The sequence below is a fragment of the Anguilla rostrata genome, chromosome 19 (genome assembly GCF_018555375.3).
Source record: "Anguilla rostrata isolate EN2019 chromosome 19, ASM1855537v3, whole genome shotgun sequence".
NCBI lineage: Eukaryota > Metazoa > Chordata > Actinopteri > Anguilliformes > Anguillidae > Anguilla > Anguilla rostrata.
Window position 1 is genome coordinate 9,326,893 of NC_057951.1, and position 23,855 is coordinate 9,350,747.

At 51.8% G+C, this 23,855-nt stretch overlaps 1 protein-coding gene across 4 annotated transcripts in view; it reads left to right on the forward strand.

Moving 5' to 3' along the window:
- tmtc1 (transmembrane O-mannosyltransferase targeting cadherins 1) overlaps positions 1 to 23,855 on the forward strand; it is a 59,360-nt gene that overhangs the window by 32,089 nt on the left and 3,416 nt on the right. For all 4 annotated transcript variants that reach the window (XR_010327508.1, XR_010327509.1, XM_064319677.1 and 1 more), the window contains exons 7-18: positions 3,731 to 3,920; positions 6,750 to 6,871; positions 13,030 to 13,197; positions 14,615 to 14,728; positions 17,457 to 17,600; positions 19,082 to 19,190; positions 20,079 to 20,181; positions 20,518 to 20,653; positions 21,103 to 21,247; positions 21,627 to 21,764; positions 23,206 to 23,328; positions 23,701 to 23,778. Coding sequence is in view for 2 of the 4 variants with exons in the window: in XM_064319677.1 (XP_064175747.1) it covers positions 3,731 to 3,920; positions 6,750 to 6,871; positions 13,030 to 13,197; positions 14,615 to 14,728; positions 17,457 to 17,600; positions 19,082 to 19,190; positions 20,079 to 20,181; positions 20,518 to 20,653; positions 21,103 to 21,247; positions 21,627 to 21,764; positions 23,206 to 23,328; positions 23,701 to 23,778 (1,570 nt within the window). In the remaining 2 variants the exon portion in view is untranslated. The remainder of the gene's footprint in view (positions 1 to 3,730; positions 3,921 to 6,749; positions 6,872 to 13,029; positions 13,198 to 14,614; positions 14,729 to 17,456; positions 17,601 to 19,081; positions 19,191 to 20,078; positions 20,182 to 20,517; positions 20,654 to 21,102; positions 21,248 to 21,626; positions 21,765 to 23,205; positions 23,329 to 23,700; positions 23,779 to 23,855) is intronic.

Here is a 23,855-nt window from a genome sequence, read left to right on the forward strand (position 1 = left end):
ATCACCCCAAACCAGACCAGCGTGTTCATGTTATGATGCATCTTGGGTAGGAAAACCGAAACAAACACGAAGGCATAATTAGCCCAGCTACAACCTTTTGCAGATTAATTGAATAACTGACTGATTACATTTTCATTAACTGACTGATTACATTGTGCCTGGTTATTTTTCATTCTCCAGGCATTAATCTCCTGTGGCTTTCTGGGAAATTTGCCTCCCGGCGGACGGATTATGCCTTATTGCATCATCCCAATGTAGCGCAGAAAACATTAATAAGTGTCAAATCGAAGCAGAGGAAATGGAGGAATCCAACAGTACACTAATCTAATACACGAAAACAACCAATAAGGGGGGGGGTGGGGGATGGGGGGGGGTGACCAGAATGATAATGAGCTAGAACAAAAGAATATGAGGTGCGGAGATGGAATGCATGAACACACAGCGAGCAGAACGCTTTGGAAATTACGCAAATGTGTAACGTGTGGACGGAATGGTAAAGGAAAAGATGGCTGCAAATGAACATAGGAGTGTGTGCGTGATTCAGTTCATTTGCACAAGGGTGTATCATCAGACAGCCCAAAAGGAAAAGGGGTCGGAGCGAATGAGTGTTTGGGGAACATTGCTTATTACCCATAAGGCTGTGCTGTCACATCCTGCAGCTGTAATGAATAGATACAATGGCACCATTAAATAAGCTGCTATATTCCAGTAAACATATGCAGAATATCCATACAGATAGAGAAATGTGTCAAATGGAACCCATGTGTCACGCATAAATAACAAATCATATTAATAATACGATGAAATCAGGTCTATTAATTTTAATTTGAAAGGATATTTAATAAGGCTTGAACCCTGTAGCTGCATGTGGTTGGTCAATAAAAGCAGTTCACATAGTGTTATTGGGCCATGATATTCCTGGATAAATCAATGCCGTTTCTGTCACTTATATTTATGGTACCTTGGTAAATGAATACGTGGTCCTGGCCTATTGGTGGTGTCTCTGTGGAAATCAATGCTCAGTCTCTTTCTGCTCATTGGTGTCCGTGTCTGACAGATCAATACACAATCTGGCCCTGTCTGTATTGTGGTATTCATTGACAGTCTGTGTGTGTATCTCTCTTTCCATCTCTCTCTCTTTCTCTCACGTATTCTCAGTGTGTCTCTCTCTCTCTCTCTCTTTTTCTCTCTCTCATGTTTTCTCGGGCTGTCTCTCTCTCTCTCTATGTGCCTGCACAAATGAACATCATCATTAGCCACAACCCCAGAATCTATTTTCTAATCAGCTCCTCTCAGTTCCAGGGTGAGCAGGATGCACCGTTCTGGCTGTACCCTTTGTTCTAATGATTCGGCAGGGGGTGGGGAGGGGTGGTGAGCCTCTCGCCTCCGTCCCGCGCCAGTCTTGAAGGCGTCGTGAAACAGGCCTTGAAACGCTTCCGTCGCACGATGACGAGTTTCCATCATCCGCCACGATCCGTCGCGATCCGCCCCCGTCCCGTTCTGCTGCCCTCTGCCCCGGTGTGTCCTGGGCCGGCTGTCTCCGGGGCTGCAGAGAGTCAGACGCTGCGTGGCTGGATAAGTCACCCAGGGAAACTCCCCCAGCAGAAACGCTGTGTCTCCTGCTCGCGGGCGGAGAGGCGCTGGAGACAGCGGGCCGCTGTGGCCGCCGCTGTGAGAGATGTTACCCAGCCGGGCTCCCTGATCAGCTTAAACGTCACGTTTTTATGCGAAAAAGCTTTCATCCCCTCACAGGAGGCCTGTACTTTATCAGTGCGCACTTCCTAATTCACCACACTATGGAGCCAGTGCTTTTATAAGGGAAGCCACCCAACAGCCACAAATTACTGCCTACCTTTTAAGGATAAGGACCTTTCCACTAACTCACTGTAATGGAAAGTATTTTGGTCCTTTTACAGAGTTGGCAGAGATTCCTTTTGTGTTTATTTTCGGAAAACGTATGCACCTCTGTTTCCCATGCGGACTTAAGTCCACATCGTCAGTGAATAAATCCCGTAGTCTTGGATCGATGTTTATGTTGATGTTCTTTTCCCGTCCCAAACTAACAGCTGTTGTTAACGTTAATGGACCCCGGCCAAATGGAACACGGTCTGAGTGAATCCCAAATCTGAATCCCAGATCCTCCTCACAGAGTGAATCCCAAATCTGAATCCCAAATCCTCCTCACAGAGTGAATCCCAAATCTGAATCCCAGATCCTCCTCACAGAGTGAATCCCAAATCTGAATCCCAAATCTGAATCCCAAATCCTCCTCACAGAGTGAATCCCAAATCTGAATCCCAAATCCTCCTCACAGAGTGAATCCCAAATCTGAATCCCAAATCCTCCTCACAGAGTGAATCCCAAATCTGAATCCCAAATCCTCCTCACAGAGTGAATCCCAAATCTGAATCCCAAATCCTCCTCACAGAGTGATCAATCATCCCAAACCTCACGTGAATCCCAAATCCTCCTCACAGAGTGAATCCCAAATCTGAATCCCAAATCCTCCTCACAGAGTGAATCCCAAATCTGAATCCCAAATCCTCCTCACAGAGTGAATCCCAAATCTGAATCCCAAATCCTCCTCACAGAGTGAATCCCAAATCTGAATCCCAAATCCTCCTCGCAGGCCTTACTCGACGCAGTTAATACCCTGTTATTATTGGCCCTTTTGCTCCGGAATAGAGGTGGTTTTGTCATTGTGGTTTGTGGGGATGTGGACTCTAAGGCTATTCCTCAGTAACAGCCGTGCCTCACTAGCCCTGCCATTCTGCCATATTACAGATGTCTCTTGGCCGCTGGGACAGGGACATATGCTTAATTAGGCCCATCAAAACTGTGTATTAGATATTAAGGTGGGCTTTCTTTTTTGTATTGTTTCCATTTTTGGGTTTGTTTTCAAATGGCCCAGACTTCCTGTGCAATTGGACTATGCAGTTTAAAGCAGGAACATACGCCCTATGTTGCAGCTCCAAAAAGCATTCATGTTTAGAGAGGACTGCAGTTCATTAGGTTGGCAGTTTATTATGTTAAAAAGATGGCCCCAGTTTATTATGTTAAATGAGGAGCCCGGTTTATTAGGCTGTTAAAGAGAAATTCTGTGGCTTTTTTAATTTGGCTCTTTTTTTTCTCTGAATATAAAGAACTGAAATTTTGGAGGTAGTTCATAGTATGGGCATTTAATGTCACATCGTACACATTTTTTATGTTCTTGATGACTCACGAGCAGGGGTGTATCCTGAGAGCAAGTAAGCCATCGTCCTTCTCTTCCTGTTGTGAGAGCAAGCAAGCAGGAAATTCAGACTGGCTGTAGGTCGAGTGCCAGGTCTGCAGGAACAGCCAGCGGCCGCTCATCCCCTCCGGCGGTGGTAGTGTGGCCTCCCCAGGCCGGTTCTGCACTGGATCCTGCTTCACCACCAGAGCGTGAACAGGAGTACGGCAAAGGACGCCTAGTCCTCCAGCTGGGGGAGGACACCTTTCCCACATTGCACTGCACATAGCAGCTCGGTCATGTGGCAGCATTCACTGATGTTAGCTAAACTGCTAGCTAAGCTGCTGCTTATTTCCCTTTGAATGGTCTACCTTGCTTTTGCCTTCAGGGGGTACCGAACTGAAGCCCCACAGCTTCTGTAAACTGTGAGAGGAGAAGGGGGAACCCTGCGGTGGTAACGGGGGCGAGCGCCTGGGTGTGATTGGTGCTGATGCTCTCTGTACCAAACCCCCCCTCCAGGTTCCTGACCTACTGCTACCTGCTGGCCTTCAACGCCTGGCTGCTGCTGGCCCCGGCCGTGCTCTGCTACGACTGGCAGGTGGGCAGCATCCCGCTGGTGGAGTCCGTGTGGGACGTGCGCAACGTCGCCACCTTGCTGCTCGGGGTGGCACTGCTCTCCCTCTGCCTGCACTGCTTCACGTCGCTGCGGGTGAGTGGCGGACGTCTCCCCCGCGGGCACGCCCCTTAGCCCCGCCCACTGCCTTTAAGTACACACAAACTCCAGGTATAGTAAAGGGACGAGACAGCTGTGACCTCATCTAATCGGTAGAAAACAGAGCGGGGCTCCGCCAATTGACCAGTAGATAGATGCTGATTTGTGATTGGTGGATACCTCACAGGGGTGCAGGAGTGTGAATGTAAAATGTCTGTCTGTGCTGCTGCTCCCCATGAGTAAACCAAGGTCTGGATTCAGTCTGTGAAATTAAGTGCACCTTTTATTTTTATTTTTCCTTCTCAAGTTCAGAAATCTACAGAATTAACTCATTAAACAATGTTTGTGAATAAAAACTTGTATCGCACCTTTCATAAATTTGAATTGCAGCCGAAAGTTTGATGCTTCACAAAATAGGTCAGATAGAACATTTCAGAGAAGACACTGCAGATCAAACAAACATGCAAATAAAAAATGCATAAATAAATGCATGAGAAATGAAATGATAAAAGAAAACAATAATCAGTGAAAATTCGGCTGGTACATTATCTTTATTTGCAATGCAGATGTGGGAAGTAGTGCGGGGTGAGCTGAGGCCGCTGGCAGCCCTGTCCTGGGGGGCGGTGGGGGTGACGCATTGCAGCATCCCTCCCCAGGCTGTCTGCAGGGCTGGTGGGAGAGGGTCACGGAGGGCACTTTACCCAGCATGCTCTGGGGTTTGCTCCCTTTGCAGCGCAGCACCGTTATCTCAGAGGAGCCTCCGCTGCCTCACTGGCGACTCAGCTTTTTGCACTTCTCTCTCTCTCTCTCTCTCTCTCTCTCCCCCCCCTCTCCCTCTCCCTATCCCTCTCTGTCTCTCTCTCTCCCTCTCTCTCTCTCTCTCCCCCTCTCCCTCTCCCTATCCCTCTCTGTCTCTCTCTCTCCCTCCGGTGGGGGGCGGGGGTGGGTGTACTGGTGCTCCACACACTGCCCCTTTGGCTCAAGTTGCATCTGTCAAAATTCGGAGACGTGAGCGCTTTGAATCGTAAAATTCTGACCTGAAGACCGCCTCTGTCTGTCGGGTGCAGTGTTCGGCGTAAAAGTCAAAGCTCTGCATAAATGGAAATTGTCAGTTCTGTGACTGGGTGCTTTTGTGGGCTCCCCGATGCGAGTGAAAGATCTCTCCCTGTGCTTCCCTCTTAACGCGCTCTGAAGAGGGAGTTTAAGTGAAGCTCAGCTTGCCGTCCCTGCCCAATTACTGCAGACTGTGACTGGAGCGTGTTATGGGCAAAATGGGATTTAGCAAATGGGCTCTCTTGGCTCGTACTGTTTTTAATAAAATTTTATGTCACAAAAGTTTTGCGATAAAGCACTGATTTGGCCTAATCGTTTTAAAGCGTACCTCTGTATGAATTTGCGTTTGAGGCTAAAATTCACGGTTGCCATCGATGTGGCCTACCCCAGCATCCCAGCCACGGGGTTTGAATAAAGTTGCTAAGTAGGCCCTCTTTCCCCTTCTTCTCACTACTTCCTGTGCCTGCCTTGCTGGTCGTGCTTGTCCATGTCCTGTTTCCTCTGGGTTTTCCTGAGCGTGAGGACAGGAAGTGCGCTCCTCATACAGGTGAGAGCCCCAGGTGAGCGTGAAGACGTGTAGAGCCGCTGAGGTGGGCTCACGGGCACACTGACTCACAGTCCACTTCCTGAGCCGTCTGTCAATCACTCAATCGATCAGTCATCCGGGAGGAGAGCAGACGTGCAGCCTGGCTGGTGTTTGCACAGCTGGACCAGGGCGAATGACTCCCTAAATGCCAGAGTGATCGCACGACCATCTGAGAAAATAACAGCGCTGCTGTTTCAGGTCACTGAAGCTGGGTTTTTTTTGGGGGTTTTTTTTGAAAGTGTTGATAACTAAAGTTTAATTTGTCTCAGGAAAAAAGTGTGACAGGTTTACACCACTGTAGCCATAGCAACAGCAGGCTTGATCATTGGCGCAGTTTCGCTCTGCAGAGATGGATTGCTTGTCTTGGAGTTGTCATAGTAACCTAACCCTCTTAACATCTCTGTGACTGGGGCGTGACCAAAAACCCTACTGTAACTGGGGATGTGACCCGAACCCCACTGTGACTGAGGTGCGGGCGTGCGGCTGGATGGCATGTAATCAACGCGAGTCAAAGGAGGACTGCTGCCTTGACTGTGTGGACTGACTGAACGGAGATGATCTCTTCCTAAGACTGATCCGAGGTCAGGTGAACACCAGCAGCCCCAGTCCCAGTTCTGCAGCGGTACAGACGGACCCCCCTGTACCAGCCTGCAGCTGCACGCGCTGCCGGGCTCCATAAGCCCCGCCCCCTGCCGCAGGCCGCACCCCTGGGGAACGCGGTGAAGTGATGCGGAGCGCGCAGTTTGTAAACACCGTGTCACCCTGCGATGCTCGCTAACCCCGAGAAGCAGACCGGAGGAATTACAACAGACAGCGTGATTAAACGGACCGGCCGGCCGGATGTGCGCACGCACGCGGGACACGTAGAAAGCAGCGGTCGCTAATTAAAGGCGAAATGCCTGGACAGAGATGTTCAATGAATCAAGAGGGGTTTTTTTCATGACTTCACACATTGAGCTTGTTTTCATTTTCGAACGCATTAATCTTCGCACGCGTTTCTTGCAGACGTTAGGAACACGGTGTGTATAAACGGCCGGACGCATGACACCGGCGATGAGCCTGTGAAGCGTGTTTGACTTCAGCGTGGGCGGTGTCGGGTTTACTGCGTCTGCTGCGGCGGTGTGGAGGGCGGGAGGAGGTGCTGAGGGTGCTGATGATGTCCGTGTGGCTCTCCTCTCCTCCTCTAGAGGCCGGAGGAGAAGGAGGCGCTGGTGGGGCTGCTGTTCCTGGTGTTCCCCTTCATCCCCGCCTCCAACCTCTTCTTCCGCGTGGGCTTCGTGGTGGCCGAGCGCGTCCTCTACATGCCCAGGTGAGCAGGCGATGATGATGATGATGATGAGGAGGAGGAGGATGAGGTGAGCCCACGTGTGTCTTATGTCAATCTGAAGATCCGGAGGTAAGATAGGAGGAGGTATGGCAGTGAGGTAGGAGGGCAGCTGGAAGTGTAATGTTTAGACTGTTTTTTTGGTGTGTATGTGTGTCTGTGTGTGTACTGTTTTCAAACTCGTTCCCCACAAACAGTTGTGTGTGTGTACTGTTTTTAAATGTGTTCCACATACAAAGATGTGCGTGTGTGCCTGTGTGTGTGCCGTTTCTTTAAAGCTGTATGACAGCGTATCTGAAAGTTCCCATGGCGATGCAGATATAGCGCTGTGTTCGGTCCCGTTTGGGCCTGCCGTCGTGCGGTACATCAGCAGCGCTCTCCGAGCTCCCGCATCCCCGCTGCAGACGGACTCATCCCCCGGCCCGGCTCCTGTGGCTTTCCTGGGGAAAGTGTGTGTTGTTATTCTCTGTTGTTCCTGCGGCCGGGCCTCATAACGATGTGGATAAAGGAGCAGACCCGCGAGGCTGGCGGTATGAGGACAGATCTCCGCGCGTTCCGGCCCGAGGGAAGGATCCGCTTTCGCTCGCTCGCCGTAGTTCCATTCTGAATGTCTTTATTCTCCTTCGGTTGGCGGCGAAGGGCACGGCGTCGTTACCGTTTCGCTGCGCCCGGGCGAGCGGCGCCATTATCCGCGTGCAGCGCGGGAAACGTTCTGCGTCGCGCTGCACGCGGCACTTAGCATCTCCCTGGAGACGCTATCACAGCGCTCTGACATCACATCCTGACGTCTGGGAAGTGGAGCAGGTGTTTATGTATTCAGTTAGGTGCGCAAAGAGGCCTCTGATTTGTTTGTTGTTGTTGTATTTGTCACGGTTTCCCAGGAGCCCTTGCAGGGACAGGGAATCATTTTCCAGTTTCATTTCCTCCTGAAAACACAATTTGTTCAGCAATTTGTGAGAAATTCAAATTATATCGATGTGTCACGGCAAATATAGATGGATTGACAATAATAGATTTGATTATATTGACGGCGCTTGAAATAATACAATTGCCAAAGCGTGATTTACATAACAGAGTTAATATAACAACAGCAGGACTGCTGTTTAATGACTAGCAGCTCCTGGCCTGTGATTGGCTGAGCGCTGCGGCGTGTCGGCGATGGGCGCAGCCTGCATGCTGATGAGATGCAGGTGTGAACCCCTCGCTGCGCAGGTAATGCAGCCCCTTTGTGTATCAGAGCCGGCCTGTGATGGAGGAGATCCAGCGGAGCTCTTGAGCTTCTGAAATCCCAGCGGGAGCTGACCCGGCACAGCCAGCGCTGTGAGCGCTCAGAGTCTGCCTGGGAGTCTCTGTGACGCGGGCTCCTTTAGTTCACCTGCTCTTAGTGCCGAGGGACGGAGCTGCACTGCTCCCACCCCCGCCAGCCGTAAGACTTCAGACCGCTTGAGACGGGTTTGAAAGATGCCGTAATGATGCGACTGTGCGTAGGAGCCGATGGGTTCGGCACCACGGGCGCGTCTGAGCGTCTTGCCAGGGGACGAGAGGCTGTCCCCCGGCAGCTCCTGGTCCTTCCGGCTCTGCTGGCTGCACTTTGGTGACCTCCGTTGGCTGGGCTGGTAATTGAATACTGATAAGGCCGTTGCCGTCTGTGTTAGTCTCATCTGCTGCAGGTCAGGATCAGATATCCTCTGTGTGAGTGTGCGGAATGCGCTCCTGTAGCCATGGGGACGCTTCTCTATTACAGAGCAGCTCGCCATGGCGACGCTTCTGTACTGCAGAGCAGCGTCGTCGAGGGGACGTTGCCGCGGGGACATTTCTCTACTGCAGAGTGGCGCATCACTGTGGGGACGTTGCTGTGGAGACACTTCTGTACTGCAGAGCAGCGTTGCTGTGGGGACGTTACCATGGGGACACTTCTCTGCTGCAGAGCAGCGTTGCCGTGGGGACACTTGTGTGATGCAGAGCTGCTCTGTATTCATGAGGGAAGGAGGGCATGCTGGGATGGGGCAAAGGCTTTGTGAGCGGAATCATGACATGTTTACTTACCGAACCTCTGGGAGACAGAAGCAGCAAGGTGAGAAATGAAAGTGAGATGTCTGTTTTACTTCTGTGTCAGAGAGAGAGAGAGAGATAGAGAGACAGAGAGAGAGAGAGCATTTGGCAGCTTGAGAAGGATAGGGTAGATGTTGTGTCTCTCTCTCAGACACACACACACACACACGTCTTGGCCGAGAGAGAGAGAGAGACTCTCCCTCAAATGAGAATTATCTACAAATACTTACTTAAAGGCGGTATGAACACATCACAGGAAACCCAGAAATCCTGCAAAGTCGGTAAATAAACTTTTTTTGTGGGCGGAGGGTTTCGGTCCTCAGAGGATTCATTTCAGTGAGGAGAAGGCAGGTGGGCGTCTTAGCGCCGGAGGCTGTGATCGCTAACGGCCTGTAGTGCGGCCTCGCCAGGCCCGCCGTCATCCCGCGCGCCCTCCCACCTCCAGCCCCCCCCCCCCATCCCCCCCGCGCTTGTGGCACCGTCGCCCCGTTTCAATCCCCGCCGGCTCGCGGCACGCCCCCAGATTCACGCGCCCCCTCCGCCGTCCGCCGCGTTCGCTCGCCGAGCCGTTAGCGGCCGCTAGCAGTCGGCTTTCCGCCGCTCCGCTCGCGACTCGGCCTGCGCGCAGCAGAGAAACGGGCCTGAGCTAATCCAATCAGACGGCTGATTAACTCAATTAGCCTGATTCACCGCCGCCGCAGAACCAGGAGCAGGAGCGATCCGCCAGCCGCGGACTCCCTCTCCTCCACTGCAGCTTAATGTCGCACGCCCTACGTAAGGTCAGGCAAGGCCCCGCTAACTGGTTGATCAGGTGGGCCGGTTTAAATACTACCGGGTGTGCCTGTTGGTTTTTTTTTGCTATTTAAATTCTCGTTCAGAGTTAAGGGGGCGGAACTGTGAGTGCGGAGTTTTAGGGGCCGAAGCCAGGTCTGACCCGCGGTGCCCCGGCGCCATTAGCGAAGCCGCTTCCTGCGCGGGTAATTTAACGGCTGGCGGAGGGGGCTGAGAGGTTCCCGCGGGGATTTACGGCTGCGGTCGATGCCGCGGGCCTTAATGCTGTGGGACGCCGCCGCGCGGCGGAGGTGAGGTTAGCGTAAGCGGCGGTGGCGGAGGTTCTGGCGGGCCTGTTCGGCGCGCTCGCTAGCGTAGCGGACATCGTGGGGTCTTTACGCGGCTAGCGCTGGCATCCTGTTCACGCGCTCCTCTCTCTTTCCCGCGCTCCTTCTCTCTCTCTCTCTCTCTCTCTCACGCTCTCCTCTCTCTCCCGCGCTCCTTCTCTCTCTCTCTCTCTCTCTCTCTCTCCCGCGCTCCGTCTCTCTCTCTCTCTCTCTCTCTCTCTCTCTCTCGCGCTCATACCCAGCTGTACGAGGTGCTGCTGGAGCACTCGGAGCAGGGGATGTGAATGGACCGTTTCTCAGCGCTAATAGCCAGTAGCACGCTCGCGGGTTCAGGAAGCTGCGTGTTCGCCGCGCTGCCTGCCTGCTGCTTAGACTCAGCTGAATAACACTTAAATAATGTATTCCCTCCCAAAGTGTGTCATCAGCTTTAGGGAAGTGTGTGTGTGTGTGTGTGTGTGTGTGTGTGTGTGTGTGTGTGTGAATCTGCTGTGCATGTGTGTGCGTGTGCGTGTGCGTGTGTGTGTGTGAATCTGCTGTGTGTGCGTACATGTGCGTGTGTGTGAATCTGCTGTGCGTGTGCGTGTATGCGTGTGCGTGTGTGTGCGCGTGCGTGTGTGCGTGTGTGCGTGTGTGTGTGTGTGTGTGTGTGTGTGTGTACGCGTATGCGTGAGTCAGTGTTGATGGCTGTGACTGGTGGCTGCTCTGAGAGGGAGGGTGCAGCGGGGCGTGGGGGTGCCGCGGTGTGAGCGCGCTCTGTTTACAGCGCTAACCGCATTCTCAGTCTGAGCAGACGGGTGTGATGTCACAGTGGGACTCGGCGGGCCGTGCGGGTCAGTGGAGAGAGAGGCCCGCAGGAAAGGGAGCCCGGCTTTTGTTTTCCGAGCCTGAAGGAGCGTGTTGACGTGCCGCTAATATTAAAGGAAGGGTGTCTGCTCTGGCACACATTTAAGCGTCCTGTAAAACAAAACAAAAAAGTGGAAGGGGCTGGCCGAATTCCGACCGGACAGCTCTCCCCGCCCCCCCCCGTCCCAACGCTGTGCTACACTGGGCTGTGTGCGCGCTATAAACACACCCTGTTACAGTTACAACACGCAGCCTCTCTCTCTCCAGAGAACAGTCGCGCTCTTAAAAAGTCGCTCCGGTGAAAGCTCTTCCCTGCTCGGGCGTTAATGTTATGAGATTGAAGTGATCCATCCTGTAAAAATCCTTTCCACTCAGAAGCACAGCACTGTTAAAATAAGCAGGATGGAGGGGACCCCTCCCGCTGCAGTGGCCACAGACCCCCTGAGTTTGTGCTTCCTGCACCCCAGGTTAAATCCCCATCGGCACCCGCAGAGCGTGCCCTGCAGTTGTGAGTGTCACCGATCATATACTTAACCAAGATGCCCCACTGAGAGTAGCACGGATTACTGGATCTCAACACTCTCGCCCTTACAAAGCGCATCTCGCCAGTCCACTGCTATTATGGTTTATTTTTTGGATGAGCGTGGATTAAAGAGGGGGGCCAGTTTAAGCATCTGTGTTTGAACAGCGCTGTAGTATGGTAGGATTAGAGAGCCTCGCGGGGTAAACCCACATTCTGTGGCTGCCCGCTCATGGCAGGTCTGGCAGAGGATGGGTCTTGCGTCGTTCCCATTTCAGGCTGTATTGTTCATTTACTCCATACTTTAGAAACTCTCCTAATTTGTATTCCGTTTGCCACCGTTACTAACGCTGCAATTTCCATTGTTGGCACCAGAGAAGCTGTGCGTGTATTTGTCTCAGGACTCACACACACACACACACACACACAAAGACTTGTCTGTTTTTCGTAAAGCACGTTTGATGCGCTGGGCTTGCTCTCTTAACGCACCGAGGCGTGGAGAGCACGCCGCCCTCGATGGCGGGGTTGAGCGGAGCCGCCACTGCGTTGCACACGAGGCCGGCCGTTGGGGCCGAAGGACGAGCAGGGCGATGTGCCACCGCCCGTCTTTATATCAGTGTGAGCCCTGCTGCCTGCATGTTACCAGTGTATTTACTGCACATAACACAGCCAAACCTTTCCTGACTGTTTCTTCCTAATCAACACGACGGCCTATTTAAGTACGTGTCCTCATCTCCAATGTCTTACTGTCCATACCCTGGTGTAGTTTCACAGCGCCCTCGGGCACTTAGTAATCCCAAACGTAGCGCTTTCACACCCTGTGTTTGGGAATGACATGGGGTGAAGGTGGAAGAGGCTGTTAGTGGGTTGGCGCTCGTTTGGAAAGCCTGCGCGCGTGGAAGGCGTAGCTGCTGATCCTGCTGCTGGTGTGGGCGTCAGGGCAAGCGAATCTGCAGTCTCAGGTACAGGCCGACGGGACACCTGCTCAGGCTAAACGGCAGAATTAAGAAGCAGCTGGGCCATCGCCATGGAGACTCTGTCATCCTGCCGTTAGTCACGTCTCCTCTTTGGCAGCGTGGGAAACGTTCCCAGCGTCAGCTCGAGCTCGTTAGCGGGAGCCGCGTGCCTGTAGCTGTGAGGCGTGGGCTTCTGCTCCTACAGCAAGAACAGAGCTGTGGGGCAAGGAGCGCTTGCATATGAAAAGGCCCCTAATTCTCAGAGACTCCTACTCTGTCACCCCCCCTCGGTGTTCTGTGGGCTAATTGCTCATTAGACTGATTGTGCGCTACAGTTGTCCAGTGGTAATCATTCCTCTATCGCCCCCTCTCTCTCAGCGTGGGGTACTGCAGCCTAATTGCTCATTAGACTGATTGTGCGCTACGGTTGTCCAGTGGTAATCATTCCTCTATCGCCCCCTCTCTCTCAGCATGGGGTACTGCAGCCTAATTGTTCATTAGACTGATTGTGCGCTGCGGTTGTCCAGTGGTAATCGCTCCTCTGTCGCCCCCTCTCTCTCAGCGTGGGGTACTGCAGCCTAATTGTTCATTAGACTGATTGTGCGCTGCAGTTGTCCAGTGGTAATCGCTCCTCTGTCGCCCCCTCTCGGCCAGCATGGGGTACTGCATCCTGGTGGTGCACGGGCTGAACCGGCTGTGCTCGCTGGCGGGGAGGTGGGGCTGCACGGCGCTCACCGTCTCCATGCCGCTGCTGCTGCTGCTCTTCTCCTGGAAGACCGTGCAGCAGAACGAGATCTGGCTGTCCCGCGAGGCCCTGTTCAGGTGAGACGCTGCCCTCTTGCTCCGCGGGTCCGCTCACATACAGACATAGACATATCACATATGTACGTTTCTCAGCCCTGACCTCGGGCGCCGCCATTTTCCCTTTTTTTGTGTGAGGTAGGCACGTAACTTCCAGCTCTGAACTTCCACGGCGTCAGACGCAGGTAAACAGCACACGGCTAACATCAGCTGCCGAGCTGTCTTCGATACGCAACGTTAGTTATAGCAAGTGGCCGTCATATTTTAGGACTTGAAACAGGTGCATTTGGGGAGTTGTCAGTTAACATTTTCAGTTAACGTTAGCTAGTCAGCTAAAACATTTTGGTTAACCAGCTTATGCCATGATACAAAATCTCCTGTTTTGGACAAGATAACGTGTGTGATGAACAATCAGTGACAAGTGATGTCTCAGTGGACTTTCACTTATGGTCCAGTGTCAATACTAACTAGACAATACCGATACCTGTAAAACCCAGTGGTGACTCACTTTTTAAACTGAGCATGTGCATGTGAGTCCAGCGGCCCTTTCTAACTCCTCCCCTCTCCGAGCGCCTCCTGTCCGCTCTCCGGGCGTCATTCTTCCAGGACTGGGCACCCAGAATCCTCTGTGTGTGCCCTGGCCCCAGCCCTGCTGCATCACAGCCCAAGTTAAATGCTGGGAACAGAACTCTGTTATTAATCTGTACTGCTGCCGCGCTGAGTTTACAGTGATAAATTACAGACCTTATCGCTGCCTCTGTCTGGGCTGCATGTTCCCTATCGATCTATTTATTCCTCCTCTGCTTCCCTCTGTCTGTCTCTGGTGCAGATAAGCACTCAGCATTACAGCTTTCTGGAGGAACTGCGCCTCACAGTCGAGACTATTTCTTCCGTTGTGTCATTATTTTTTTTCTTCTTGTTTTCTTCGCATAATTTTTTTATTGGAACATTTTGTTTTGTGAGCCCTGGTTCTGCTGGACTAGATGCTGTTTGTTTTTTTTTCTTTTTCGTTCTAGAAAGAGTGTTATTATAATTTTGTCTCGCACAAAACCTTGGAGTGTTTTCAAAGGGAAAAAGACAAGCGCTAATTAAATTTGCAAATGTTTTTTCTCATCCTGTCTCTGCCATCCTCCCCTCTCTCTCTCTGTGTCTCTCTCCCTCTCCTTGGATCTCTATTCTTTTCTCTCTGTCTCTCTCCCTCTGCTCCCATCTCTTTCCCTCTCTCTGTCTCTCTCCCTCGCCTCCCATCTCTCTCCCTCTCTTTGTCTCTCTGTCTCACTGAGGCTCTCATCCCTTCTCTCCCTCTCTCTGTGTCTCCATCTCTCTGTTCTGTGCAGGAGAGCTTGCGTGTGTGTGTGTGTGTGTGTGTGTGTGTTTCAGTTAGCGTTCCGCTTGGCTGATACTGAGCCCCTCTCCCCTCCCGTCCCTCCGTTCGCAGATCTGGGATCCAGACTCTGCCCCACAATGCCAAGGTGCACTATAACTACGCCAACTTCCTGAAGGATCGCGGGCGCCACCAGGAGGCCATTCACCATTACAAAACCGCTCTGAGGTGAGTCTGGCCCGTGTGTGTGTGTGTGTGTGTTTGTGTGTGCGTATGCGGTGCGTGTGCGTGGCGTGGCGTCGGTCGTGGTGTGTGTCTGTGCTGTTGTGTGCGTGTGTGCGTGTGTGCGTGTGTGCGTGTGTGCGTGTGTGTGTGCGTGTGTGTGTGTGTGTGTGTGTGTGTGTGGGTTCTTGTTATTCTGAGGGATCTTGGCTGGAGCCCTCTGGAGTTGGGCGGTAAGCTGGCGGGGGCCAAAGTGAACACTGGGGGCCGCATGTCATGGCACTGTGGTCCAGGTTCCCATGGCAACCCCCTCAGCAATGAGTGGCTGCTGTGTGTGGTGCTTTGCCAGGACCCAAGTGCCCCTGACAGCTGCAGCCAGTGTGTGTGTGTGTGTGTGTGTGTGTGTGTGTAAGGGGGAGTGTATTATAGCCTGTGTGTGTGTGTGTGTGTGAGGTTAGAGCTGTACGCGCTATTGGGCATCATGAGAGTGCTGACACAGGCACTGAAGAGGGCTGTCCAAACCCTCCCCTCAGGACCCCCAAATAACTCACTGGTGTGCCAGGACTTCCTGCTTATCCCTGTCCTCTGTCTCTCTGTTGAACTTCCTCCTCTCTTTCTCTGCAGTGAGGAGCAGCAACTTGCTCGTCTGCTTTAGTCTGGAAGGAGCCCAGCCTGCTGATGATCTGTCATCTGTTATGATTCCTTGCCGTTTGTGCATATATTACGCACGGTTTAGACAGGAGCTGTCATGACTGTCATATCAGGAATCAGATCTTCCGTCAAAACACTTGTTGGCGGTCGAGACTCACCCAGATCCACTGTCAGCAGCTCCACCCCAAACAGAGGAACGTTAGATCTGTGGGGCGCGTCTCTGCGGCGGCCTCTCGGGGGGCTGCTTTCGGGAGGCGACGGGTGGGGTGCGTCTCTCCGGCCGGGTGGGGACATGGCCCACCCCTCCGTCCCCTCGCTGCGCTGCGGCCAGCTGGGGGCAGCGGCGGGGTAACGGATGGGGGGGGGGTCTGAGTGAGCCGCTCGTTGTGCAGAGAGAGAGGGAGAGAGAGAGAGAGAGAGGGCTTTCTGCAGCTCGCCCGCCGCGGGGAGGATTGATTGGCTGTCCCTCCCCGGGGTTAACGCGGCTTATCGCCGGGGGTCACCCGGGGCTAACAAATTGGATGCTGTCACTGAGATGAGGAAGCGGAGGGACAATTATGTACAGATACCCTGCAGTTCCCACCGGTCTGCCCCCCCCCCCGCCACTCACTCACTAGAGCGGGCCCAAGAGCTCCAGCTCAGTGTGTGTGTGTGTGCTTGTGTGCTTGTGTGCTTGTGTGCTTGTGTGAGTGTGAGGGTGTGTGTGTGCGTGTGACAGTGAGAGTGTGTGTGTGCGCAGGGTTTTTCCTGCATAGAAATGTCTTATGTGTGGGTTGCCTAAGTGTTTTTTCAAGCTTCGTAAGCCACCTATTGAGAAAAAAAAGAACATATAGCAATTATAAATGTTCTTTGCATTTATTGGTACAAATTAGTCAAGAATGAGTTTCAGGTTTAAATTTCTGAGTGCTTTATGTGTAACCTTAGACACTAAATGAACTTTGGTAGAATCTGCTTAATTGCATAAGAGAATGAAACGGTAGACAGAGAGTGCCAACAAGCACGCCTTCCACTTTGGCATCTGCTGTAGATGTGATTTTCAACTGAAACTGCCTACCTTTCTGGGGATTTTTTTTATCATTATGCGATATTATTGGACATAATTCCCTGAAAACATCCGCAGTATGTGATAAAGGTTTGTGTAAATATTCAATCTCTTCACAATGGAACGACTGGGAAATGATTTGGAATTTGGCAATTCTATGGCAAACATCCAAATGATGTGAATAATGCAGTGACTCCTGCTCTCCGACCCGATGCAGGACTCAGGCAGCGCAGCACCGAGGTCACGCTCGGGGTGATCCCAGACTGTCCCTCTGCCAGCACAATAAAAATATAATTGTGATCCCTCTTGCCCTGGTGCAGAAAAAGCATTTGCTCTGACAGTAATTGCCTGCCTGTGAATGGTGGGAATGCAGCCCATTTATTTTTCTCTTTTCTTTCTTTTTAAAAAAAAAAAAAAAAAAAAATAGTGGTCAACCCTGAAATCTCATTAAATGTCAGTTTTGCACATTTTCTAATGAGTGGTTTTGAGATGCTGGAATTCTGCTCTTCATCTCAGTCGTTTGACTTCTCTACTCTAGTCCAGCGGCTTCCAGTGACAAAGAAAGCTACATAACAGCTCTGTGCTTTCCTTCCCTCTGCTGTAGAGACGTGATAAGGGAGGGGGGGCATTTCTGATTGGCTGAGTCCAGAGCTTTAGTAGGAGATTGAACTGATTGGTTGATAGTTTTGGTTAAAAGATTACAGTGCCAATTTGGATTTTGTCATGATAAGTTGGTTCATTTGGAGATTCAAGTGATTGGTTGAGAGGTATGATTGGGCACTGCTGTGATGGATTGAGAAAATGGGTTGGATATTATCCTGATAGGTTGAGAGGTTCAGGTTGAAGATTGAAGTGATCGGTGATTGGCGGTAACATAATTTCTGAAAGAGAAAATTGCGATCAGATCTCTGAAAAGCTGAGGGTAAGATGAGAAGAAGTTGCCAAGTAGATACGTGGGAGACATGCTGAGAGTTTGGACCTCTGTTTACTCTTTCCTGTTCTCTCCTCTCCTCTCCTCTCTTCTTCCACGCCCTCCTGCAGGCTATACCCCCGGCACGCCAGCGCCATGAATAACTTGGGCACCCTGACACGCCACCCGGAGGAGGCCGAGCGCTACTACAGGCGGGCACTGGAGATAAACCCCCTGCACAACAGAGCGCTCTTTAACCTGGGAAACCTGCTCAAGTAGGAGCACAAGCATACATACTCACACACTCACACACTCACACACTCACACACTCATAAACCCCCTGCACAACAGAGCGCTCTTTAACCTGGGAAACCTGCTCAAGTAGGAGCACAAGCATACATACTCACACACCACACACTCACACGCATAAACCCCCTCACAACAAGCCTCTTTACCTGAAACTGCCAAGTAGAGCACACACTCACACACACACACACACACACACTCACACACTCATAAACCCCCTGCACAACAGAGCGCTCTTTAACCTGGGAAACCTGCTCAAGTAGGAGCACAAGCATACATACTCACACACACACACATACACACACACACACTCACCTCACAACAGAGCGCTCTTTAACCTGGGAAACCTGCTCAAGTAGGAGCACAAGCATACATACTCACACACACACACATACACACACACACACACCTCACAACAGAGCGCTCTTTAACCTGGGAAACCTGCTCAAGTAGGAGCACAAGCATACATACTCACACACACACTCTCACCTCTCACTCACACACACACACATACACATACACACACACACACACACACACATACACACACACACACACACACACACTCTCACCTCTCACACACATACACACACACACACATACACTCTCACACACACACACACTCACACGTTTCATGTCCTACAGTACATGCTGGTAATAATAACTTTTTCATCACTTCTCTTCATAGCACACTTGTACGAGCACAGCAGATGCACAGCAGCAGGCGCTACCTGCACTACCTGCACTGAAATGAAAGGCTTATGAACAGCCTGCTGTGCTTGTCGCTCATTTAGCCTTTAGCCGCTTCTGTAGCAGCCTCCTGGCCCCTCCCCCCCCGCCCCCCGCCTGCAGCCTGCTACACACAGAGCATTAATAAGGCAGATGTGCTCATGGTCCACAGTTAATTATGAGCCTGATACAGGATGGCATGCTGCATAGGAGAAGGGGATATAACGCTCATGCACAAAAGGGAAGGGATTAGATAAAGTGACACTCTGGACACTGCTGGATTTGAATCCTTTACACGGATGTGTAGCTGCATGCATTGTCTTCCAGCAGGGCTTTTCTTTTCAGATGAGGTTATCTGTCTCTTTTTTTCCCGCCACCTCGTAAGACATCACAGGGCAGTGCAGGCAGGGGCAGATCTGTGCAGATACACAGAGAGCGCCAAATAATGGACTTTTTTTTCCAGCGCAGGCTTCTAATGAGCATACCGCCACAATCTGAGAGGCCCGCACTTCGACGTCTCTCGATTTCCTATGTCGAGCAAGACCGATTGCCCCTCCCCTCTGTCCTCCACTATGAGGCTGGGGCGATTGTGATGTCAGCGTGATTGACGGCGGAATCTTGGTCCCCGCAGTGCTGGCAGTTGGGCGGCTGGACGTCTTCCCCTCTGTGACTCTGCGTTAGGGCTTTGTAGAGTCTCTGAACGAGTGTCGTGCCGTCTCAGGTCCCAGGGGAAGGAGGAGGAGGCCGAGCGCATGCTGAGGAACTCCATCCTCTTCGGGCCGCACTTCGCCGACGCCTACTCCAGCCTCGCCTCCCTATTCGCTGAGCAGGTGAAAGCCCCGCCCGTCGCAGCGTGACATCACGCACACAGCTTTTGTAGCAGCGTGAATGCTGGGTTATTATGACTTGTTGTTAAAGTATTGATTTTATCTGTTCAAAACTGCAGTGCACTGTCAACAGTGGGGCACAAAGCTGTTCCACAACAATCCCGTGCTTTCTGGGAGATTCATATCTGGTGCAGTTTTCTCTATTTGGCTCTAACTCCTGTGTTTGACTCCCCCATTCAGAAACATACACATACACACACCCTTATATGAATATAGATGATGTTCTATGGCTAGCTGAAACTGCAGAGGAGTCTGTATTGTGTACCATGTGTTTCTCATGGAGGGTCAGGTGACCAAACGGCATAACTGAGAGAGCGGAGCCCTGCTTCTCACTTCCTGAACTTCAGCAGGTTGTTCCCATGGTTACCCGGCGGGGAACGGTTCGGCGATGTACCGAGAGGCTACGTTAGATTAATTTCCACCGCGTACCAGAAGTTTAAGAATTCAATTTGCTCACGAAAAATGGGTTTAATGAAGCAAAAAGGAAAACTTCTTAATGCGCCTGTTATGAAAATATGTCCAAGTTTAAATGCATAAGCATTTGTCATAGTTTAATCCTTACATCCGTTTCATTTTTAGCTTATGTTTGGTATATTCCCTTAAGTTCACACTGCTGTTTAGATGTTCTCTTCCTTCTCCAGAGTATCTCAGTATGCAGTGTCCATTTTTTTCAAATTTTATTTTGTTCTCTTGTGTGTGTGTGTGTGTGAGTATTTTCTTGACATATTTCAAGGTGATAAAAGCCTTAAAATTGGCTTGAATGTTCTCCCTCTGTCTCTCCTTTTCTCTTTCACTCTACCTTTCTCTCGCTTTTGCGCTGTCGATGAGCAGAAGCGGTTTCCTGAAGCCGATGAGATCTACCTGCAGGGCATTGAGAACTGCCCTGACAGCTCAGACCTGCACAACAATTACGGAGTTTTTCTGGTGGACACAGGTCAGTGTGCAAATCGGGGATTTCAAACTCACATCCTGCTGGGCCGCTGTGTCTGCTGGTGTGTGTGTAAGTGCTTAGTCTAAGTCACTGATTGGCTGCAGAGTCTGCACACCTTGTTTCCAAGGCCTAAATTGGCTGCTGATTGAAAGGAAATCACAAAAACCAGCAGAGACCGCAGCCCTCCAGGACTGGAGTTTGAAACCAGTGGTGTGAGTGGTAATGTTACTGTGAGTGCAGCTGCAGCTGCAGGTGTGTTCAGTGTGAACTGCGTGTGTCCTGCTGTTTGTGAAACGTTCAGGCGGTCTGTCATACACTGTGTGCGTTTCACCCGCCTAGGTGACAGCGAAAGGGCAGCCGTCCATTACCAGCATGCCGTGCGGCTCAAGCCCGCTCACTACGTCGCCATGGTGAACTTGGGCCGGCTGCTGCGATCGTCCAATGAGAACAAGGAGGCGGAAGCCTGGTATAAGAGGTGAGGAGGAAGACGGTGGCACGTAGCGGGGCCTGGTCTGATTTGAGCCCGTAAATGAATTCATCAAGGGGTGAACGAGCCAGTGCTAATTAGTGAACTATGGAATTATGGGAGAAACACTGCCATGGCTATGAACCTGGGCCAGCAAGAGACTGTAGGTTTAGAGTCCATGTGGGGAACTGCCATTGTGCGCTTGAGCAAGCTGCTTGACCTGAATTGCTTCAGTAAAATATTGAGCTGTTATCCCACTGAGTTGTTTTGCATCTGCTGAGCAAATAAGTAATATAAAAACCTCACCAACGGGGTAATAAAACAATTGATGAATACCTTTATGAATGCTAGTGGTTGTAGTTGTAAATATCATAAGTATGGGCTAAAACAGAGAGCCAGAGCCATGTTTCGCCTTCTCCTGACCCCTGACCCCTGACCCCCTGACCTGTGTGTCCCAGGGCGCTGCAGGTGGCGCGGAAGGTGGAGATCCTGACCCCGCTGGGGGCGCTGTACTACAACACGGGGCGGTACGAGGAGGCGCTGCAGGTGTACCGCGAGGCCGCTGCCCTGCAGCCCGACAGCGCCGACATCTGGCTGGCCCTGGTGAGCGCCCCGCCCCGGCCCGGCCCGGCCACTCCACCAATCAGAACACTCAGCCTCAGGCTCTTAATCGCCCATCAAACTCATGCGGTCAAGCTGGAAGCAAAACCAGAGACGTCCCTGGCACTCCAGGACCGGGGTTTCCTACCCCTGTTATAGGGCAGCATGTTACAGACCCTGGAGGGGTTTGTGTGCTTCATGTTTCTGTTAGTGTGTTATGTCTGTGATGTTTTATGATTTTTGAGAATCTTTGGCACAACTTTCCCACAATGTCCTGGGAGCCGCCGTTCTAATCGGGCGCTCTTGCTCTGGTTCTGCTTTTGTGGCGGTTGGTGGCGGTTGGTGGCGGTTGGCGGCGGTTGGCACGGCGATCGGCCCGCAGGCCCAAGTGCTCGCCATGGCGGGGCGCTCCAAGGAGGCGGAGAAGATGACCTTCGGGATCATCTCCAGAAACGCGGGCTGCGTGGAGTGCTACCGCCTCCTGTCCGCCATCTACAGCAAGCGGGAGAGCCACGAGGAGGTGAGCCTCCTGCACTATACACAGACCTGCACTCTACCCCAGGGGTACTCACGCCTGCCCCCCCAGGCCTGTAGGGCTGCTGCTTCTCCCTTCTGCCGGGTAGTTTCCTGATTGGTTAATGCCCCTGAGTGGCCTGACAGAACTCGGCTGGTGTCTCAGGTTTAAATTAATCCTGATAGGAGGGGAAGACATTTTTTTTTTCCCCTCCAGATTTCCATCTCTCTGTCATTGTCAGGGTAGCTGCCTGTAGCTATAGCTGCCTTTGCTCAATCCTGGCCAAATCGGAATTTAAAAAAAGGAAGGTTTGAGGCTGTGGAAATAAGAGGAGGGTTTGAAAGGCCGGTTTGTCTTTGCTCCTCTGAAGTGCGGAGTGTAATTAAACAGCAGGGTCTTCTCCTTTATTTGGTCCTGCGCTTGTCTGCTGACTCTCTGGCTGGGTGCTGCCCTGCTTGGAGACCGTAAAGGGGAATCTCCCCCGTACGCTAGCTCTCCCACTGTACGCCCGCTAAGAGACAGATTGATTGCTTTTCTGAAACGGTTTCTCCCCGCCTGCTGCTCAAACCGGCCGCAGGTCTCTCTCTCTCTCTCTCTCTCTCTCTCCCTCTCTCTCCCTCTCTCTCTCTCTCCTCTCTCTCTCTCTCTCTCTCTCTCTCTCTCTCTCTCCCCTCTCTCTCACTCTCTCTCTCCCTCTCTCTTTCTCTCTCTCTCTCTTGTCAGCGGGCGAATGAGACAAGGTTATAAATGAATTTGGGGAGGGGGAGAGGAGGGAGATAATTTAATGTCGGGTTTAAGATTGGCGCTAAATCAATAGGGATTAACTGTGTACCTGAGCGACGTAGGAATGGTAAATAGCCTCTCTCTCTCTCGAGCTCTGAGCGCTGCTGCTGAGTGCTGAGTGTGGTGTGACTGCGGTCCAGCAGAGACAGGACTGGGCCAGCCTCAGACTGTGTGCTTATGCGCATGACTCTGTAATAAGGTCTGTGCGTGTGTGTGCGTGTGTGTGTGTGTGTGTGTGTGTGTGGTGTGTGTGTGTATGTGTGTGCTGTGTGTTGTGTCGTGTTGTAGTGCGTGTGTGTGTGCGTGTTGATGTGCTTGTGGTGTGTGCGTGTGTGTGCGGTGGTGTGCGTGTGTGTGTGTCGTGTGTGTGCGTGTGTGTTGTGCTGTGTGTGTGTGCGTGTTGTGTGTGTTGTGTGTGCGTGTGTGTGGTGTGTGTGTGTGTCGTGTGTGTGTGTGTGTGTGTGCGTGTGTGTGTGTGTGTGTGTGTGTGGTGTGTGGTGTGTGTGTGTGTGTGTGTGTGTTGTGTGTGGTGTGTGTGTGTGTGTGTGTGTATGTGTGCGTATGTGTGCGTGTGTGTGCGTGTGTGTGTGTGTGTGTGTGTGTGTGTGTGTGCGTGCGTGTGCGTGCGTGTGCGTGTGTGTGTGTGTGTGTGTGTGTGTTTCAGGCTCTGGACGCTCTAGAGAAAGCCCTGCAGCAGAACCCCAGTGAGGCGGGCGTTCGGGCAGAGCTGCACTTCTCCAAGGGGAACCAGCTGAGGGAGATGAACATGTTGGACAGTGCCTTTGAGGTGGGAGCCTCCCTCTCTTTCCCATCATCCCCCTCTCTCATCCTCCATTTGCTCTTATTGCCTCAAAGCCTCATCCCTCCCTCCCTCCCCGTGCCCCATCATTTCAATTCTCTGTCTGTATTGAGCCACTGTCTCCTTCATTTTCTGTCTAACTCTCCTATTCCTTCTTTCTCTCTTCCCTTTCTCCCATCTCCTCTGTCCTCTCTCCGTGTTCTGACCCGTGTGTGTATGTACAGTGGGGAATCTCACATTAGTTCTGTCAGTGCCTTAGAGCCATCTAATGGTGCAGTGAGGGTACTGCATCACGTGGATTTTCTTCTCTTCTTCTTCTCTCGTACTGATGTGCTCCATCCTGGTTCTCTCCAACACTAGAGCTACAAGTTGGCTGTGGAACTCAATCCGGACCAATCACAGGCCTGGATGAATATGGGAGGTATACAGCACATCAAGGTAAACGCAGATACAGGACACGCAAAAAACAGAGCCTGTTTCCGAATCTCGTTAACCACATGTCATCGAGGAGCCCT